The 20,525-nt window shown below is 53.1% G+C and overlaps 1 protein-coding gene across 5 annotated transcripts in view; it reads right to left on the reverse strand.

The window, feature by feature from the left end:
- Positions 1–20,525, reverse strand: part of LOC142292332 (piwi-like protein 1) — a 177,474-nt gene that overhangs the window by 96,002 nt on the left and 60,947 nt on the right. For all 5 annotated transcript variants that reach the window (XM_075337635.1, XM_075337636.1, XM_075337637.1 and 2 more), the window contains one exon: positions 1,608–1,719. In XM_075337635.1, the coding sequence (XP_075193750.1) occupies positions 1,608–1,719 (112 nt within the window). The remainder of the gene's footprint in view (positions 1–1,607; positions 1,720–20,525) is intronic.

Below are 20,525 nucleotides of genomic sequence, written 5' to 3' on the forward strand. Positions count from 1 at the left end.
CCACAAGCGGCGCAAGCAGCGCTCACAGCCTGTGTCTTGGCACCCTTGCGTTTTGCAGATGACATGTTGTCGTCTCCTCAGAGCAATTGGGGTATACAGCCAAGAAGCGACCTTACAGTGCAAAATATATATACATATATATATGGTATAGAGAAAAAAGTACACAAATATAACACTGTGGCACTAGTGGGGCCAGCACTTAAGTGCTGCTTACCGCCCGCTTAACGCGGGTGTGTGGTCGCCAGAAATCCCTTGTCTGGGTCTCCCAGAGCCTGTGTCCGTTCTCCAGCCAGACTGCATGTAGGAATGGCTGCCGGCGTCCTATGGAGAGGGGCGGGCCCTGGGCGTGTGCAGACAAAGAGCGGGGAAACCTGCGTCCCACTGTGCTCAGTGAGAGGGCTGGAGCATATAAATAAGACTCCAGCCCTCGGCGCTGATGAATCGTACAGCGTCTCTCCCTTGCCCTGATTGACAGGGTGGGGGCGGGGAACGAAGCGGAGCTAGGCCGCAGAAGCCGGGGACTAAATTTATAAGCGCCGCCGTCGTAAAAGCACGGTCGGCGCTAAGTCCCCGGCGCACTACAAGTCGCAGCCGCGCCGCCGCTCTAGGGGGCGGCCGGCGCGGCAGTCCCCAACACATAAAGTCACTCAGAAACACTGTAGTGACTGTAACCCCAGCGCTCAGCGCTACTGTCCCCGGCGCACTAGCACACCCAGCAAGCCTGGAGTGTGCGCGGCCTGTACATACGGGGACACAGAGTACCTTAATGTCGCAGGGCCTTGTCCCTGAACGGTACCCAGCTCCGTATCCAGCAGGTTCCATGGGTCTGTGGATGGAGCCCGGCCTCAGGGCTTGGGGGCCGGTAAGATCCCACTTCCTCAGAGCCCCTCAGGGGGATGGGGAAGGAAAACAGCATGTGGGCTCCAGCCTCCGTACCCGTAATGGGTACCTCAACCTTAACAAACACCGCCGACATAAAGTGGGGTGAGAAGGGAGCATGCTGGGGGCCCTAGTATGGGCCCTCTTTTCTTCCATCCGACATAGTCAGCAGCTGCTGCTGACTAAACAGTGGAGCTATGCGTGGATGTCTGACCTCCTTCGCACAAAGCAGAAAACTGGTGAGCCAGTGATCCCACTGGGGGTGTATAGCCAGAAGGGGAGGGGCCTTACACTTTTTAGTGTAATGCTTTGTGTGGCCTCCGGAGGGCAGTGCTATACACCAATCGTCTGGGTCTCCCAATGGAGCGCCGAAGAAAATTAAAATTAAAAAAAAAAAAAAGGGTATTCTCCGGGTCATCAACATGAGATCCACGGCGAGTCCGATATCTGGCAGCTCCATAGTGCAGCTATTCGGTTCCCGCCAGCAAAGCGCCAAACACTGCGGTGGCCGTTGTCAGTACTGCAGCTCGGCTCCTATTAAAGTAGACGTGATCTGAGCTGAAGTACCGAGTACAACCACTACATGGCGCTCTGAGACGTGTCGGTGCGGCTTTGTACAAAAGGAGCTAAAAACAGATGAACGGTGCCAGGACCCACGCCAGGTCCAGGACAACCCCGGAGGTTTCGCACTCGAGTCTCCCGGTTTTCTGCAACCCCCCAGATCTTACATTCTTGTAGTAGTCCACAAAGCTGATTTCTGTTCCATCGGCCTTCTTGAAGGTGGACGACGGACTCATGTTCCAGGCGATTTCATCTATACGGTAGGTTTTATTGTTGTACCTGCAAAAAGAAAAATAAAATAAAATAATATAATAATAATAATAATATATACACATACATACACACACATACTATATATATATATATATATATATATATATATATATATATATATATATATATATATATATATATATATATATATATATATATATATATATATATATATATATATATATATATATATATATATATAGATTTTTGTGTACTCACCGTAAAATCTCTTTCTCTGAGTCTTCATTGGGGGACACAGGACCATGGGTTATGCTGCTGTCACTAGGAGGCTGACACTAAGTAAACAGAAAAAGTTAGCTCCTCCTCAGCAGCATACACCCTGAGCCGGAGGCGGACTCAATCAGTTTAGTGCACAAGCAGTAGGAGGAGAACCAAACAACTCTAGATCAAACTAGGTAAAAACTATAAGCAATTATTCATGCGACCAGTGGCAGGGAATATGGCCACTGAGGCAACAGGCAGGTAATATGCAACCAAAAAACACAAACAGGGTGGGTGCTGTGTCCCCCAATGAAGACTCAGAGAAAGAGATTTTACGGTGAGTACACAAAAATCTATCTTTCTCCATCGTTTCATTGGGGGACACAGGACCATGGGATGTCCAAAAGCAGTCCCTGGGTGGGAAGAGAACCATCACCGGAGATCGGTAGGAAACCGCTTCCTCCTGTCGGGCTTGACCCAGACCTACAAAGACCTACCTTGGTACAGGTGTGCTTCTGCCGCCCGCAAAGATAACAGCAAGACTGGCCTCTGCCAAAGCATGTGTGTGAACCTGATAGGAACTAGTAAAGGTATGCCGAGTAGACCAGGTGGAGGCCCGGTGGACATGGACGACCAACGTCTGAAGTCCAATCCTCCAAGAGGCTCCCCTTGGACCGTAGAATGCGGTAGAGGTCCGTCCACTATGCAATAGGCTTCACAACATCACGGAATGAATCCATGTGGCCATCTTGGACCTGGGCGCTGGCATGCGACTCCGGGGAGCGAGTGAAAAGAGGAACTGACTGCCGGCGTAAACCGAAAGTCCGGTCCTGAAGACATAAACGACTGAGGGCACGAACCAGCTCAGGAACAAACTAGGCCCCCTTTTTAGGCTGAGAGAAGAGACTAGGACCGATTTCGAAACTCAATCTCCTTATCTGGAAGGAAGGCAGTTGCCTTGGATCGAAAAGGGGGAGTTGTGGCCGGAGCACCCCCCTTGTCCTGCTGGAGGACCCGGAAAAAGGGGGGAAAAAGCAGCAAGAGAGGGCTGTCCGCCCTGATGCCCCTTGCAGAAGAGACGGCCACGAGGAGCCCACCCATCCAAACAGGTGGGAGTAGAAAGCACTCGGCAAGGTCCAAACCGGGAGCCAGGTCCCGCGTTTCTAGTGGACGGTGATGCTGCCGAGCCAGACGAACGCTTCTCTGCGTGAAAAACCTGATCGTGTGACAAGAAGTGATAAGTCTCTGAAATTGAAATGACCGCGTCGACACTCGGCCCCTAGCGGGACGCGCTAGAAAAAACCACATCCAGATCTGACTGCAAGCATGGTAGCAGTGCCGGAAGGGAGGGAGAGAGAGAGAGAGAAGAGAAGATGCGCTCCTCACATCCCGGAAGAGCTCTTCACGTGTGGTAATAAACCATCTTCCCGGTCTCCATCATTGTTTGCATCCTTCTTGCCAACCGGCCTGTGCAAGCAAGTACCTGGGATCCGCTATTAAGGCCGCAAACCTAGGACCTTTGAGACCTCGTGGAAGAGAGGGCCCCGACTCAGAAGAACTGGACGTTCTGGAAGGCGCCACGGAGTATCTGCGAGGAGTTGAGTGAGTTTTGTTAACTATGGTCGCCTGGGCCACTCCAGAGCCACCCTCTGCCTTGGTCCAACTTGAGAACCCTCGAGATCATGGGAAGCCGTGGGAAGATGCCCAAGAGATTGAACTGGCCTCCCGGCCGGGTGGGGACGTCGACACCTAGTGCAGAGAAGGAGGACACCCTTGATGCCCCGTTGACTTAAAGTTGGATCGGGAGGTCCATAGGACCACGACTGTAGGTTTCCCTTCGTCGTAGATCTGGCTGGTGACGACCCTGTTGAAAAGCCATTTGCCTAGGCGAGGCTCTTCCTGCCGGGAAAAAAACGGCCGTCCAAACGTCCATGGTAGGGATTTGTACTGCCGAGATTAGAGAGCGACGAGATCCGGCCCAGAGCAAGATCCTCTTAACCTCTTCCCTTGACATGACACTCCTTGCGCTTCCCCAGTGTATGATGCACGCCACCGCTGTGGCATGGTTCGACTGGAACCTGACCGGGTAACCTCGTCCCAGTGAAGAAAATCGTAACCAGCTAACCGGATGGCTCTGGCTTCCGGAATGTTGAAAAGGGGGGGGCAACCTCTAGTGGTGACCCTCGGGACCGTGTTGTGGGATGGTGGGATAGCGTACCCTAGCACAGGAGACTGGTGACGGTAGATACTATCCTCCAGAGAAGAAGGAGAGAGGACCCTCCCGAGGGACGGTTATGAAGACTGGTCCACTAGGAAGGGGTTGGGGGGTTCCCAGGGCAAACGGAAGCTACCTGTGTTCGTTCTTCAGTGGGATCCCGTGGAAGGCCAAAGATGAAAAATTGGTAAGTGTACCGCTGCTATCACCTCCACCAACAGCCAAGGACTCGCATACCGAACCCGACTCGGTGCGGGGAAGAAAACTACTCCTGCGTGAAGAGTAACTTCCCTCGGACGGGCTCGAATACCGTGCCTAAAGGAATGATCTACCGGGCCGGGGTCTGATAGGACTCCAAGCGGTAGCTCAGCTACCCTAGTAGCGGAGGAGTAACAGTGACTGTCTAAACCCCAAGACTAGGGGGAAGTCTAAACCACCAGGTCGTTTCTGGGTGGAGTGAACTTAGCGGCCCTGTCGAGTAGGCTGTGCAGGGACAGCCGCCCTGATCCCTGCAAGCGCTTCTTAAACAAAGCTGGAATGGTCCGCAGCGATGCAAGGCGGAGGGACTGCTGAGAGATAGCGGCGCCCTGACGTTTGCGGCTCGAACAGACTTGGATCGAGCGGTGAGGCGACGATCCCGAGCGTCTGGGCTGATGCTGGGAAGAGCTGTGCTCTTCCCTCACGTAGCCTAGGGGAAGGAGTATTCCACCCTCACGTAGCCTAGGGGATCCACTGGATTAGCCTATCTCCGACGGGACGGCCACCTAAGGGCGTAAGGGAAGTCAGCGACTCCTTAGATGCCTCCTCCGCGTTTCAGATCCTGAGTCAGAGGTCTCGACGGGTGGTCACACTGCTGCTATAGGCTCAGGCCGTGCAGCTGGCAGACGCCAGGGCTGTGATGATAAGGTACTTACCGAAGATGTCAACCAGTCCTGAATCGGCAGAGATGGAACGTAGTCCGCTGGACAGAGATGGAACGGTGTCCGTGGAGTCCCTGAGAGACGTCACGTTAGGGATGATAAGCCAGGCGGAACCCTGGCGGGCCGATCACAGGGGGGCATGCCCCTTTTCTCCGGAGCCCCTTTGGAGAAGGGATAATGACAATACAAGACTTACCGCTGGTAAACGTCATGTCTGGTTGTTGTCTGTGATGATGCAGCAAATCGGCGAACTACTGGATGTCCACTGAATACATCACGGGATTGCCGGAAAAGTCCTAAAGGAAACCTGTGTGCTCAGAGAGGAGAAGAGGACTATCTGTGCGCTTATGGTCTGACTCACCATTTCCTCCAGTCTATTCGCCCTGCGCCGAATATCGGGCGCCTGCTCGGAATCCAGCAGAGGTGGTACGCCTGGGTCATCACCAGAGATGTCGGAAGGCTTCCGGTGGAGCGGTAGCTTGTACCTGGGAATGAAGGAAAAACCAGGGGGAGGCGCCGAAGGCGAGACCTGGCAGGTCCGCTTCGAGTAGTGGATAAAGTCCCTGGTACGGGACTCACCTCCCCCGGCGAGTGCACTGAGAGAAAAGGGCTGACCGTACCTTTAAGGCTTGATTCATCATTTCAACCAGGCTAATCGTTATGCGCCAAACATCCGGGTCCTCCTGCTTGGAGTCCAGCAGAGGTGGAACGCCTGGGCCATCACCCGAGAGGTCGAAAGGCTACCGGAGGAGAGGCAGACTGGACCTGGGAATTAAGGTGAAAAACCTGGGGGCCTGCAGAAGATGAGACCTAGCGGGTCCGCGTTGAGCGGGGGAAAAAAGGGGGCCCCTGGTACGGGACTCACCTCCCCCTGTGCGTGCCCGGAAAGAAAAAAGGGCTGTTCGCACCTTTATGGCTTGACTCACCGTTTCTACCAGGCTATTCTCATGTGCCGAACATCATGCGCCCGCTTGGAATCCAGCAGAGGCGGTACGCTTGGGCCATCACCTGAGAGGTCGAAAGGCTACGGAGGAGCAGCCGTCTGGACCTGGGGATGAAGGTGAAAACTCCCCGAGGGGATTGCGCCAGTCCTGTGTAGGTATGACAGAGCGTCAGCCAGGGACGCAGCGTATGCGCACCAATCCGAAGACATCAGCGAGGGGATTTAAGGTTTGAGCCCGGGGCGCTAACCAGCCGGCCGGGGCGGGATGCCGGGACCTGCTGTGTCAGGGGCTGCGGTGGCTGTGATCACTAAATCTGAAAGATTTGGGTGAATTCACAATTGAGGTATTATTCTGGGAAGATATCTTGGCAGTGAAAAAACCACCGTTCCCTTCTATAAGTCTGTATCTATAGCCAACTAGTTGCCTGTACAAATCAATCTATATATATATATACCCATATACATATATATACACATACATATATATATATACACATATATATATATATATATATATATATATATATATATATATATATACATATATATACATATATATACATACACATACACACATGCACATGAAAACACTATAAAAACACAATCCTCATATGATTGTGGCTCTTTTGAGGGCTTGTTTTAACTGTTATAACCGGTTGCTGCAGCCTCAGCAAGCCGCACACCGGGAGTTCTATTTCTTTTCTACTTTTTTTTTTTTTTGATAAGATGAAGTCTGGAGAGCGGGAAAACACACAGCCACCGCCCCCCCTGTGATGCCTGTGGCAGAGCGGAGGGCGGAGACGGACGGCCGGCGACCAATCGCACTGTAGTGGAGGGCGGGCCTGGGACACTGGAGACAAGGCCCGAGCCGGGGCCTAAATTTTGGGGCTGCCGGCTCGCGGGGAGGTAGAGACCGGCGGTCCTACCTGCAAACAGTGGTGGGGCAGCGGCGATGACCGGAGCGCCCAGAGAGAGCTGTGGGCTTGAGCCGGCGCGCGCCGCCGACTGCTGAGATGTGGCCGGGGCGCAGACTAGGCCGAGACCGGGGCCTCAATTTTGCAGCCGCCTGGGAAGAAGGTAGGAGAAGGTCGGTCCTACCTGATCTCGGTGGCGTTGGTCCAGAAATGGATGCGGTGCAGGCAGGGCGCCCTGCCCCTGCCTGTGTGCCGTGCCCCCGTCCAGGGAGACTGCTGGCTCCGGGGGAGCAGCGTGCTGAGGCAGGGAAGTGGGCATCATGATGGGGGAAGGAGCCCCCCCTCAGGAGAAGGCAGCGATGCGGGCCCCATCAGATTTCAGACGCGCTGCTGAGGTCCCATCCCTGCTGTATGCCCCCTGTACGCCCTTTGGGGTGATACCGCAGGGCGAATCAGGGGTGCCCACGACAACCTGCCCACACGAACACCCCCAGGAGTGGTACCATGGGGATGGACGGGGGAGAGGGCCCAAAGTCTGAAACCCCTGCGACCCTGGGGAGTGGTACCCACAGGGCTGCGGAGGATGATGAAGAAAATACCTGCAGAAAACAAGAAGACGACAGGTATGAGAGCGATGAGCGGCGCCGAAAATAGGGAAAAAAGGCGCAAAAAACAAATGGCTGAGGGAGGCCGAGACGGCCCACATCAGCCTCCTACGACACTAAGCTAAAAACTGATTGAGTCCGCCTCCGGCTCAGGGTGTATGCTGCTGAGGAGGAGCTAACTTTTTCTGTTTACTTAGTGTCAGCCTCCTAGTGACAGCAGCATAACCCATGGTCCTGTGTCCCCCAATGAAACGATGGAGAAATATATATATATATACACACACATGAACACATATACACACATACATACATACACATATACACATACATACAGTATATATCTATCTCTATATAATAAAAAAAATGCTTTCCTGTGTCCCCCAATGAAGCAAGAGAGACAGTGATATTTACTATAGATAGAAAGAAAAAAAAAAAAAATAGGGAGACTCTGCAAAACAAAAAACAAAAAAAAAACCAAAAACCTGCCGCCATCTTATGGGGAGGGGGGGGGAATGTGGATAGGAGAGAGGAGGCCAATCAGAGAGACATAAACCAGATGACAGTGTTATACAGCCAGCACCAGCAGCGACCAGAGCCAACACTGATGAGCCCTTACCCCTTCACGACCTTGGACGGATCTATCCGTCAAGGATCGTGTCCCGTTAAGCCCCGCCCCCTGCCGCGGCCAGGCGGCGGCGGTCAGCACACATATCAGCTGTTTTCAACAGCTGACATGTGTGCCTGCTAGCCGCGGGTGGAATAGCTTCCACCCGCGGCCATTAACCCCTTAAATCTTGCTGCCAAAGTCTGGCAGCAAGATCTAAATGCGCGCGGCCATGTTTTTTACTTACCGCCGCCCCCACCGGAAGTCACGTGCGTTATCACGTGACTATCGGTGGTTGCCATCGTAGCACAGGGTCATGTGATGACGCCTGCAGCTATGATGTTTCACTTTCGTTTTCCCTCGGCCGAAAGCAGAGGGAAAAACAAAGTGACTGAATCTGCTGTTTACAGCTGTATAGCTGTGATCAGCAGATAGATAATAGCGATCGGATTGCTGATCGCTATACCCCCTAGGGGGACTAGTAAAAAGAAAAAAAAAAAATTTTTAAAAAATAAAAAAAACCTAAAAAGTTCAAATCACTCCCCTTTCCCCCCATTGAAAATTAAAGGGTTAAAAAATAAATAAATATACACATATTTGGTATCGCCGCGTTCAGAAATGCCCAATCAAAATATAAAATCAATTAATCTGATTGGTAAACGGCGTAGTGGCAAAAAATTCCAAACGCCAAAATTACGTTTTTTGGTCGCCACAAGTTTTACGCAAAATGCAATAACAGGCGATCAAAACGTAGCATCTGCACAAAAATGGTACCATTATAAACGTCAGCTCGAGACGCAAAAAATAAGCCATCACTGAGCCATAGATCCCAAAAAATAAGAACGCTACGTGTTTCGGAAAATGGCGCAAAACGTGCGCCACTTTTATTGGACAAGCTTGTGAATTTTTTTTAACCCCTTAGATACAAGTAAACCTATACATGTTTGGTGTCTACAAACTCGCACCAACCTGAGGCATCACATAGATACATCAGTTTTACCATATAGTGAACACCGTGAATAAAAGATCCCAAAAACTATTGTGCCATCACACTTTTTTTTGCAGTTTTTCCACACTTGGAATTTTTTTGCTGTTTTCCAGTACAATATATGGTAAAACCTATGGTTTCATTTAAAAGTACAACTCGTCCCGCAAAAAACAAGCCCTCATATGGCAAGATTGATGGAAAAATAAAAAAAGTTACGGCTCTCGGAAGAAAAGAAGGGAATTTTGTTTACTTACCGTAAATTCCTTTTCTTCTAGCTCCAATTGGGAGACCCAGACAATTGGGTGTATAGCTATGCCTCCGGAGGCCACACAAAGTATTACACTAAAAGTGTAAAGCCCCTCCCCTTCTGCCTATACACCCCCCGTGCTCCCACGGGCTCCTCAGTTTTGGTGTAAAAGCAAGAAGGAGGAAAAAAATTATAAACTGGTTTAAAGTAAATTCAATCCGAAGGAATATCGGAGAACTGAAACCATTCAACATGAACAACATGTGTACACAAAAAAACAGGGGCGGGTGCTGGGTCTCCCAATTGGAGCTAGAAGAAAAGGAATTTACGGTAAGTAAACAAAATTCCCTTCTTCTTTGTCGCTCCATTGGGAGACCCAGACAATTGGGACGTCCAAAAGCAGTCCCTGGGTGGGTAAATAATACCTCATAATAGAGCCGTAACGGCTCCGTCCTACAGGTGGGCAACCGCCGCCTGAAGTACTCGCCTACTTAGGCTGGCATCTGCCGAAGCATAGGTATGCACCCGATAGTGTTTCGTGAAAGTGTGCAGGCTCGACCAGGTAGCCGCCTGACACACCTGCTGAGCCGTAGCCTGGTGTCGCCAGGCCCAGGACGCTCCCACGGCTCTGGTAGAATGGGCCTTCAGCCCTGAGGGAACCGGAAGCCCAGCAGAACGGTAAGCTTCGAGAATTGGTTCCTTGATCCACCGAGCCAGGGTTGATTTGGAAGCTTGTGTCCCTTTACGCTGGCCAGCGACAAGGACAAAGAGTGCATCCGAGTGGCGCAGGGGCGCCGTACGAGAAATGTAGAATCTGAGTGCTCTCACCAGATCTAACAAGTGCAAATCCTTTTCACATTGGTGAACTGGATGAGGACAAAAAGAGGGTAAGGAGATATCCTGATTGAGATGAAAGGGGGATACCACCTTAGGGAGAAATTCCGGAACCGGACGCAGAACCACCTTGTCCTGGTGAAACACCAGGAAGGGGGCTTTGCATGACAGAGCTGCCAACTCAGACACTCTCCGAAGTGAAGTGACTGCTACTAGGAAAACCACTTTCTGCGAAAGGCGTGCGAGAGAAATATCCCTCATTGGCTCGAACGGTGGTTTCTGAAGAACCATCAGCACCCTGTTCAGATCCCAGGGTTCCAACGGACGTTTGTAAGGAGGAACGATGTGACAAACCCCCTGCAGAAACGTGCGTACCTGTGGAAGTCTGGCCAGGCGCTTCTGAAAAAACACAGAGAGCGCAGAGACTTGTCCCTTAAGGGAGCCGGGTGACAAACCCTTTTCCAATCCGGACTGAAGGACAGGACAGGAAAGTGGGCAAGGTAAATGGCCAGGGAGAAAAACCCCGAGCAGAGCACCACGACAGGAATATTTTCCACGTCCTGTGGTAAATCTTGGCGGACGTTGGTTGCCTAGCCTGTCTCATAGTGGCAATGACCTCTTGAGATAATCCTGAAGACGCTAAGATCCAGGACTCAATGGCCACACAGTCAGGTTGAGGGCCGCAGAATTCAGATGGAAAAACGGCCATTGAGACAGCAAGTCTGGTCGGTCTGGTAGTGCCCACGGTTGGCCGACCGTGAGATGCCACAGATCCGGGTACCACGACCTCCTCGGCCAGTCTGGAGCGACGAGGATGGCGCGGCGGCAGTCGGCCCTGATCTTGCGTAACACTCTGGGCAACAGTGCCAGCGGAGGAAACACATAAGGGAGTTGAAACTGCGACCAATCCTGAACTAAGGCGTCTGCCGCCAGAGCTCTGTGATCGTGAGAACGTGCCATGAATGCCGTGACCTTGTTGTTGTGCCGGGACGCCATTAGGTCGACGTCCGGCACCCCCCAGCGGCAACAGATCTCCTGAAACACGTCCGGGTGAAGGGACCATTCCCCTGCGTCCATGCCCTGGCGACTGAGAAAATCTGCTTCCCAGTTTTCCACGCCTGGGATGTGAACTGCGGAGATGGTGGAGGCCGTGGCTTCCACCCACATCAAAATCCGCCGGACTTCCTGGAAGGCTTGCCGACTGCGTGTTCCTCCTTGGTGGTTGATGTAAGCCACCGCTGTGGAGTTGTCCGACTGAATTTGGATCTGCTTGCCTTCCAGCCACTGCTGGAACGCTTTCAGGGCAAGATACACTGCCCTGATCTCCAGAACATTGATCTGAAGTGAGGACTCTTGCTGGGTCCACGTACCCTGAGCCCTGTGGTGGAGAAAGACTGCTCCCCACCCTGACAGACTCGCGTCCGTCGTGACCACCGCCCAGGATGGGGGTAGGAAGGATTTCCCCTTCGATAATGAAGTGGGAAGAAGCCACCACCGAAGGGAAGCTTTGGTTGCCTGAGAGAGGGAGACGTTCCTGTCGAGGGACGTCGGCTTCCTGTCCCATTTGCGTAGGATGTCCCATTGAAGAGGACGCAGGTGAAACTGCGCGAAAGGGACTGCCTCCATTGCTGCCACCATCTTCCCCAGGAAGTGCATGAGGCGCCTCAAGGGGTGTGACTGACCTTGAAGGAGAGATTGCACCCCCGTCTGTAGTGAACGCTGCTTGTTCAGCGGAAGCTTCACTATCGCTGAGAGGGTATGAAACTCCATGCCAAGATATGTCAGCGATTGGGCCGGTGTCAGATTTGACTTTGGAAAATTGATGATCCACCCGAAACTCTGGAGAGTCTCCAGAGTAGCGGTGAGGCTGTGCTGGCATGCCTCTTGAGAGGGAGCCTTGACCAGCAGATCGTCTAAGTAAGGGATCACTGAGTGTCCCTGAGAGTGGAGGACCGCGACTACTGTAGCCATGACCTTGGTGAAAACCCGTGGGGCTGTCGCCAGGCCGAACGGCAGTGCCACGAACTGAAGGTGTTCGTCCCCTATGGCGAAGCGCAGAAAGCGCTGATGCTCTGGAGCAATCGGAACGTGGAGATAAGCCTCTTTGATATCGATCGATGCAAGGAAATCTCCTTGAGACATTGAGGCGATGACGGAGCGGAGGGATTCCATCCGGAACCGCCTGGTCTTTACGTGTTTGTTGAGCAGTTTTAGGTCCAGGACAGGACGGAAAGACCCGTCCTTCTTTGGAACCACGAACAAGTTGGAGTAAAAACCGTGACCCTGTTGCTGAAGAGGAACAGGGACCACCACTCCTTCTGCCTTCAGAGTGCCCAGCGCCTGCAGAAGAGCATCGGCTCGCTCGGGAGGCGGAGATGTCCTGAAGAATCGAGTCGGAGGATGAGAGCCGAACTCTATCCTGTAACCGTGAGACAGAATGTCTCTCACCCAACGGTCTTTTACCTGTGGCAGCCAGGTGTCGCAAAAGCGGGAGAGCCTGCCACCGACCGAGGATGCGGTGTGAAGCGGCCGTAAGTCATGAGGAAGCCGCCTTGGTAGCGGCACCTCCGGCGGTCTTTTTAGGGCGTGACTTAGACCGCCATGAATCGGAGTTCCTCTGATCCTTCTGAGGCCTTTTGGACGAGGAGAATTGGGACCTGCCCGCACCCCGAAAGGACCGAAACCTCGACTGTCCCCTCCTCTGTTGGGTTAAGTTTGGTTTGGCCTGGGGCAAGGATGTTTCCTTTCCCTTGGATTGCTTGATGATTTCATCCAATCTCTCACCAAACAAACGGTCGCCAGAAAATGGCAAACCGGTTAAGCACTTTTTGGAAGCCGAATCTGCCTTCCATTCCCGTAGCCACAAGGCCCTGCGTATTGCAACCGAATTGTCGGCTGCAACCGCCGTACGGCTCGCAGAGTCCAGGACAGCATTAATAGCGTAGGACGCAAATGCCGACGTTTGAGATGTTATGGAAGCCACTTGCGGCGCAGACGTACGTGTGAGTGCGTCAATTTGCGCTTGACCCGCTGAGATAGCTTGGAGTGCCCATACGGCTGCGAATGCTGGAGCAAAAGACGCGCCGATAGCTTCATAGATGGATTTCAACCAGAGCTCCATCTGTCTGTCAGTGGCATCCTTGAGTGAAGCCCCATCTTCAACTGCCACTATGGATCTAGCCGCCAGTCTGGAGATTGGAGGATCCACCTTGGGACACTGAGTCCAGCCCTTGACCACGTCAGGGGGGAAGGGATAACGTGTATCCTTAAGGCGCTTAGAAAAACGCTTATCTGGACAAGCTCGGTGTTTCTGGACTGCCTCTCTGAAGTCAGAGTGGTCCAGAAACATACTCGTTGTACGCTTGGGAAACCTGAAACGGAATTTCTCCTGCTGAGAAGCTGACTCCTCCACTGGAGGAGCTGAGGGAGAAATATCCAACATTTGATTGATGGACGCGATAAGATCATTCACTATGGCGTCCCCATCAGGAGTATCAAGGTTGAGAGCAGCCTCAGGATCAGAATCCTGATCAGCTACCTCCGCTTCATCATACAGAGAGTCCTCTCGCTGAGACCCTGAACATTGTGATGATGTCGAGGGAATTTCCCAGCGAGCTCGCTTAGGCGGTCTGGGACTGCGGTCCGTGTCAGAGACCTCACCCTGGGATCTATGAGACACCCCGGGAGGACATGGTTGTTCCAACTGAGGGGAACCAGGGGGCAATGATTCCACAGTGCCCATGGTCTGAGATACCGGTCTGGACTGCAAAGCTTCTAGTATCTTAGCCATAGTCTCAGACAGCCTTTCAGTAAAAACTGTAAACTCCGTCCCTGTCACCTGGACAGTGTTAGCAGGTGGTTCCCCCTGGGCCACCCTTAGCAGAGGCTCCGGCTGAGTAAGTGCCACAGAGGCCGAGCAGTGCACACAATGAGGGTCAGTGGAACCTGCCGGTAGTGAAGCCGTACATGCGGCGCAGGCAGCATAGTAAGCCTGTGTTTTGGCACCCCTGCTTCTTGTGGGCGCCATGCTGTTGTCTCCCCTGAGCAACCCAGGAGGGTATATAGCCAAAAATCAACCGTGCACTATACAGTGTAAAGTATAGCCTATAATCATATAATCTATAAGTACACTTCTGCACAAGTGGGGCCAGCACCAGAGGTGCTGCTTACCGGCCGCTCAAAGCGGTTGTGTGGCCACCAGAATCCCTGCCTGGGTCTCCCAGAGCTTGTCTCCCCTCTCCAGCGTCAGAAGAGCTGACAGGAATGGCTGCCGGCGTCCTGAGGAGAGGAGGGGGCCATGGGTGTGCCCTAGAAAGTGCGGGAAACTGGTGCCCCACTGTGCACAGTGAGGGGGGTGGAGTATGCAAAGCATGCTCCAGCCCTCAGTGCTGACATTCTGTACAGCGTCCCGCCCTTCCCCTGACTGGCAGGCCTGGGGGCGGGAAGAGAATGAGACTAGGCCGCAAAAGCCGGGGACTAGAGTTATAAGCGCGGCCGCCGTATAAGTGCGGTCGGCGCGGATGTCCCCGGCGCACTAACAGTCCCAGCCGCGCCGATGTATAACAATGGCAGCGGCGGTCAGCGCGGTAGTCCCCAATACACTACACACCAAGCCACGCTGCAGCGTGTGATGGCACAATTGCGGTCAGCGCCGCGGTCCCCGGCGCACTAACACACCCAGCAATGCTGGAGTGTTTCTGTGCGCGGTCCCCACGGGGACACAGAGTACCTCAAAGTAGCAGGGCCATGTCCCTGACGATACTCGGCTCCATTATCCAGCAGAGTCCCCAGGGGCTGTGGATGGAGCACGGTCTCAGTGCCTGGAGACCGATTAGGATCCCACTTCACCCAGAGCCCTAAATGGGATGTGGAAGGAAAGAAGGGAATTTTGTTTACTTACCGTAAATTCCTTTTCTTCTAGCTCCAATTGGGAGACCCAGACAATTGGGTGTATAGCTATGCCTCCGGAGGCCACACAAAGTATTACACTAAAAGTGTAAAGCCCCTCCCCTTCTGCCTATACACCCCCCGTGCTCACGGGCTCCTCAGTTTTGGTGCAAGAGCAAGAAGGAGGAAAAAATTATAATTGGTTTAAAGTAAATTCAATCCGAAGGAATATCGGAGAACTGAAACCATTCAACATGAACAACATGTGTACACAAAAAACAGGGGCGGGTGCTGGGTCTCCCAATTGGAGCTAGAAGAAAAGGAATTTACGGTAAGTAAACAAAATTCCCTTCTTCTTTGTCGCTCCATTGGGAGACCCAGACAATTGGGACGTCCAAAAGCAGTCCCTGGGTGGGTAAATAATACCTCATAATAGAGCCGCAACCGGCTCCGTCCTACAGGTGGGCAACCGCCGCCTGAAGGACTCGCCTACCTAGGCTGGCATCTGCCGAAGCATAGGTATGCACCTGATAGTGTTTCGTGAAAGTGTGCAGGCTCGACCAGGTAGCCGCCTGACACACCTGCTGAGCCGTAGCCTGGTACCACAAAGCCCAGGACGCTCCCACAGCCCTGGTAGAATGGGCCTTCAGCCCTGAGGGAACCGGAAGCCCGGAGGAACGATAAGCCTCGAGAATTGGTTCCTTGATCCACCGAGCCAGGGTTGATTTGGAAGCTTGTGTCCCTTTACGCTGGCCAGCGACAAGGACAAAGAGTGCATCCGAGTGGCGCAGGGGCGCCGTACGAGAAATGTAGAATCTGAGTGCTCTCACCAGATCTAACAAGTGCAAATCCTTTTCACATTGGTGAACTGGATGAGGACAAAAAGAGGGTAAGGAGATATCCTGATTGAGATGAAAGGGGGATACCACCTTAGGGAGAAAGTCCGGAACCGGACGCAGAACCACCTTGTCCTGGTGAAACACCAGGAAGGGGGCTTTGCATGACAGCGCTGCTAGCTCAGACACTCTCCGAAGCGAAGTGACTGCTACTAGGAAAACCACCTTCTGCGAAAGGCGTGAGAGAGAAATATCCCTCATTGGCTCGAACGGTGGTTTCTGAAGAACCATCAGCACCCTGTTCAGATCCCAGGGTTCTAACGGACGCTTGTAAGGAGGTACGATGTGAAAAACCCCCTGCAGGAATGTGCGTACCTGTGGAAGTCTGGCTAGGCGCTTCTGAAAAAAGACAGAGAGCGCAGAGACTTGTCCCTTAAGGGAGCCTAGTGACAAACCCTTTTCTAATCCGGATTGAAGGAAGGACAGAAAAGTGGGCAAGGTAAACGGCCAGGGAGAAACACCCTGAGCAGAGCACCACGACAGGAATATTTTTCACGTCCTGTGGTAGATCTTGGCGGACGTTGGTTTCCTAGCCTGTCTCATAGTGGCAATGACCTCTTGAGATAATCCTGAAGACGCTAGGATCCAGGACTCAATGGCCACACAGTCAGGTTCAGGGCCGCAGAATTCAGATAGAAAAACGGCCCTTGAGACAGCAAGTCTGGTCGGTCTGGTAGTGCCCACGGTTGGCCGACCGTGAGATGCCACAGATCCGGGTACCACGACCTCCTCGGCCAGTCTGGAGCGACGAGGATGGCGCGGCGGCAGTCGGCCCTGATCTTGCGTAACACTCTGGGCAACAGTGCCAGAGGAGGGAACACATAAGGGAGTTGAAACTGCGACCAATCCTGAACTAAGGCGTCTGCCGCCAGAGCTCTGTGATCTTGAGACCGTGCCATGAACGTCGGGACCTTGTTGTTGTGCCGGGACGCCATTAGGTCGACGTCCGGCATGCCCCAGCGGCGACAGATCTCCTGAAACACGTCCGGGTGAAGGGACCATTCCCCTGCGTCCATGCCCTGGCGACTGAGAAAGTCTGCTTCCCAGTTTTCTACGCCCGGGATGTGAACTGCGGATATGGTGGAGGCTGTGGCTTCCACCCACAGCAGAATCCGCCGAACTTCCTGGAAGGCTTGCCGACTGCGTGTCCCGCCTTGGTGGTTGATGTATGCCACCGCTGTGGAGTTGTCCGACTGAATTCGGATCTGTTTGCCTTCCAGCCACGGCTGGAACGCCTTTAGGGCAAGATACACTGCCCTTATCTCCAGAACATTGATCTGAAGGGAGGACTCTGTCTGAGTCCAAGTCCCCTGAGCCCTGTGGTGGAGAAAGACCGCTCCCCACCCTGACAGGCTCGCGTCCGTCGTGACCACAGCCCAGGATGGGGGCAAGAAGGATTTCCCCTTCGACAGAGAAGTGGGAAGAAGCCACCACTGAAGGGAAGCTTTGGCTGCCCGAGAAAGGGAGACGTTCCTGTCGAGGGACGTCGACTTCCTGTCCCATTTGCGGACAATGTCCCATTGAAGTGGGCGCAGATGAAACTGCGCAAAAGGAACTGCCTCCATTGCTGCCACCATCTTCCCTAGGAAGTGCATGAGGCGCCTCAGGGGGTGTGACTGACCATGAAGGAGAGACTGCACCCCTGTCTGTAGTGAACGCTGTTTGTTCAGTGGAAGCTTCACTATCGCTGAGAGAGTATGAAACTCCATGCCAAGATATGTCAGTGATTGGGCCGGTGTCAGATTTGACTTTGGAAAATTGATGATCCACTCGAAGCTCTGGAGAGTCTCCAGAGCAATGTTCAGGCTGTGTTGGCATGCCACTTGAGAGGGTGCCTTGACCAGCAGATCGTCTAAGTAAGGGATCACCGAGTGTCCCTGAGAGTGTAGGATTGCCACCACTGTTGCCATGACCTTGGTGAAGACCCGTGGGGCTGTCGCCAGGCCAAAAGGTAGTGCTACGAAATGAAGGTGTTCGTCCCCTATGGCGAAACGCAGGAAGCGCTGATGCTCTGGCGCAATCGGTACGTGGAGATAAGCATCTTTGATGCCTATTGATGCCAGGAAATCTCCTTGGGACATTGAGGCGATGACGGAGCGGAGCGATTACATCCGGAACCGCCTGGTTTTCACATGCTTGTTGAGCAGCTTTAGGTCCAGAACGGGACGGAAGGATCCGTCCTTTTTTGGCACCACGAACAAGTTGGAGTAAAAACCGTGACCCCGTTGCTGAAGAGGAACCGGGATCACCACTCCTTCCGCCTTCAGGGTGCCCACCGCCTGCGTAAGAGCCTCGGCTCTGTCGGGGGGTGGAGATGTTCTGAAGAAACGAGTCGGAGGACGAGAGTTGAACTCTATCCTGTAACCGTGAGATAGAATGTCTCTCACCCATCGGTCTTTTACTTGTGGCAGCCAGGCGTCGCAAAAGCGGGAGAGCCTGCCATCGACCGAGGATGCGGTTTGAGGAGGCCGAAAGTCATGAGGAGGCCGCTTTGGGAGCGGTGCCTCCGGCGGTCTTTTTAGGACGTGACTTAGACCGCCATGCATCGGAGTTCCTCTGATCTTTCTGAGGCCTTTTGGACGAGGAAAATTGAGATCTGCCCGCGGTCCGAAAGGACCGAAACCTCGATTGTACTTTCCGTGGTTGAGGTCTGTTTGGTTTGGACTGGGGTAAGGATGAATCCTTTCCCTTGGATTGTTTAATGATTTCATCCAATCGCTCACCAAACAAGCGGTCGCCAGACAATGGCAAACCGGTTAAGAACTTTTTGGAAGCAGAGTCTGCCTTCCATTCACGTAGCCACATGGCCCTGCGGAGTACCACCGAGTTGGCGGATGCCACCGCCGTACGGCTCGCAGAGTCTAGGATAGCATTAATGGCGTAGGACGCAAACGCCGACGCCTGATTGGTTAAGGACACCACTTGCGGGACAGATGTACGTGTTACTGCATGAATCTGCGCCTGACAAGCTGAGATAGCTTGGAGTGCCCATACGGCAGCGAATGCTGGAGCAAAAGACGCGCCTATAGCTTCATAGATGGATTTCAACCATAGTTCCATCTGTCTGTCAGTGGCATCTTTGAGTGAAGCCCCATCTTCCACTGCAACTATGGATCTAGCCGCAAGCCTGGAGATTGGAGGATCCACCTTAGGACACTGAGTCCAGCCCTTGACAACCTCGGGGGGGAAGGGATAACGTGTGTCCTTAAGGCGCTTGGAAAAACGCTTGTCTGGACAGTCTCGGTTTTTCTGGATTGCCTCTCTGAAGTCAGAGTGATCCAGAAACATATTTAATGTACGCTTTGGAAACCTGAAACGGAATTTCTCCTGAGAAGCAGACTCCTCAATTGGAGCAGCTGGGGGAGAAATATCCAACACCTGATTGATGGTCGCTATAAGGTCATTCACTACGGCGTCACCTTCAGGTGTATCTAGGTTGAGAGCGGCTTCAGGATCAGAATCCTGATCTGATACCTCCGCTTCATCCTCCAGAGAGTCCCCCTGCTGGGACCCTGAACAGTGTGATGAAGTGGAGGGAATTTCCCAGCGACCCCGCTTGGGCGGCCTGGGACTGCAGTCCGTGTCAGAGACCTCACCCTGGGACCTATGGTTTACCCCCGGGGCACTTTGCCGTTCCAATTGAGGGGGACCAGGGGTCAAGGATTGGATAGAGCCCGGGGCCTGAATCACCGGTCTGGACTGCAAAGCTTCCAGTATTTTAGCAGACCATTTATCCATAGTCTCAGACAGTTTGTCAGCAAAGGCTGCAAACTCCGTCCCTGTCACCTGGACAGTGGTAGCAGGTGGATCCACCTGGGCCACCTGTAGCAGAGGCTCCGGCTGAGTAAGTGCTACAGGGGCCGAGCATTGCACACAATGAGGGTCAGTGGAACCTGCCGGTAGTACAGCTGTACATGAGGTACAGGTTGCAAAATACGCCTGTGTTGTGGCACCCTTGCTTTTTGCAGATGACATGTTGTCTCCTCTGAGAACAACCAGGAGGGTATATAGCCAAGAATCAACAGAGCGACCGTACAGTGCAATGTATAGCCTATAAGCCTATATATATATATATATATATATATATATATATATATATACACACTTCGGTACTCAGTGGGGCCAGCACCACAGGTGCTGCTTACTGACCGCTCAAAGCAGTTGTGTGGTCACCAAATTCCCTGCCTGGGTCTCCCTGTGTTGTCTCTCCTCTCCAGCGTCTGAATCGCTGACAGGAATGGCTGCCGGCGTTCTGTGAGGAGGAGGAGACCGTGGGCGTGCCCAAGAAAAGTGCGGGAACCTAGTGCCCCACTGTACTGAGTGAGGAGGGAGGAGTATACTAATGTATGCTCCAGCCCTCTGCTGACGATCCGTGCAGCGTCCCGCCCCTCCCCTGACTGGCAGGCCTGTGGGCGGGAATAAACGACACTAGGCCGCAGAAGCCGGGGACTAAAGTTATAAGCGCGGCCGCGCGGTAGTCCCCCGGCGCACTAACACCTCCAGCAGTGCTGGAAAGTGTCTGGCACAAGCGCTCCAT

Source organism: Anomaloglossus baeobatrachus, chromosome 2 (genome assembly GCF_048569485.1).
Source record: "Anomaloglossus baeobatrachus isolate aAnoBae1 chromosome 2, aAnoBae1.hap1, whole genome shotgun sequence".
NCBI classification, from domain to species: Eukaryota; Metazoa; Chordata; class Amphibia; order Anura; family Aromobatidae; genus Anomaloglossus; species Anomaloglossus baeobatrachus.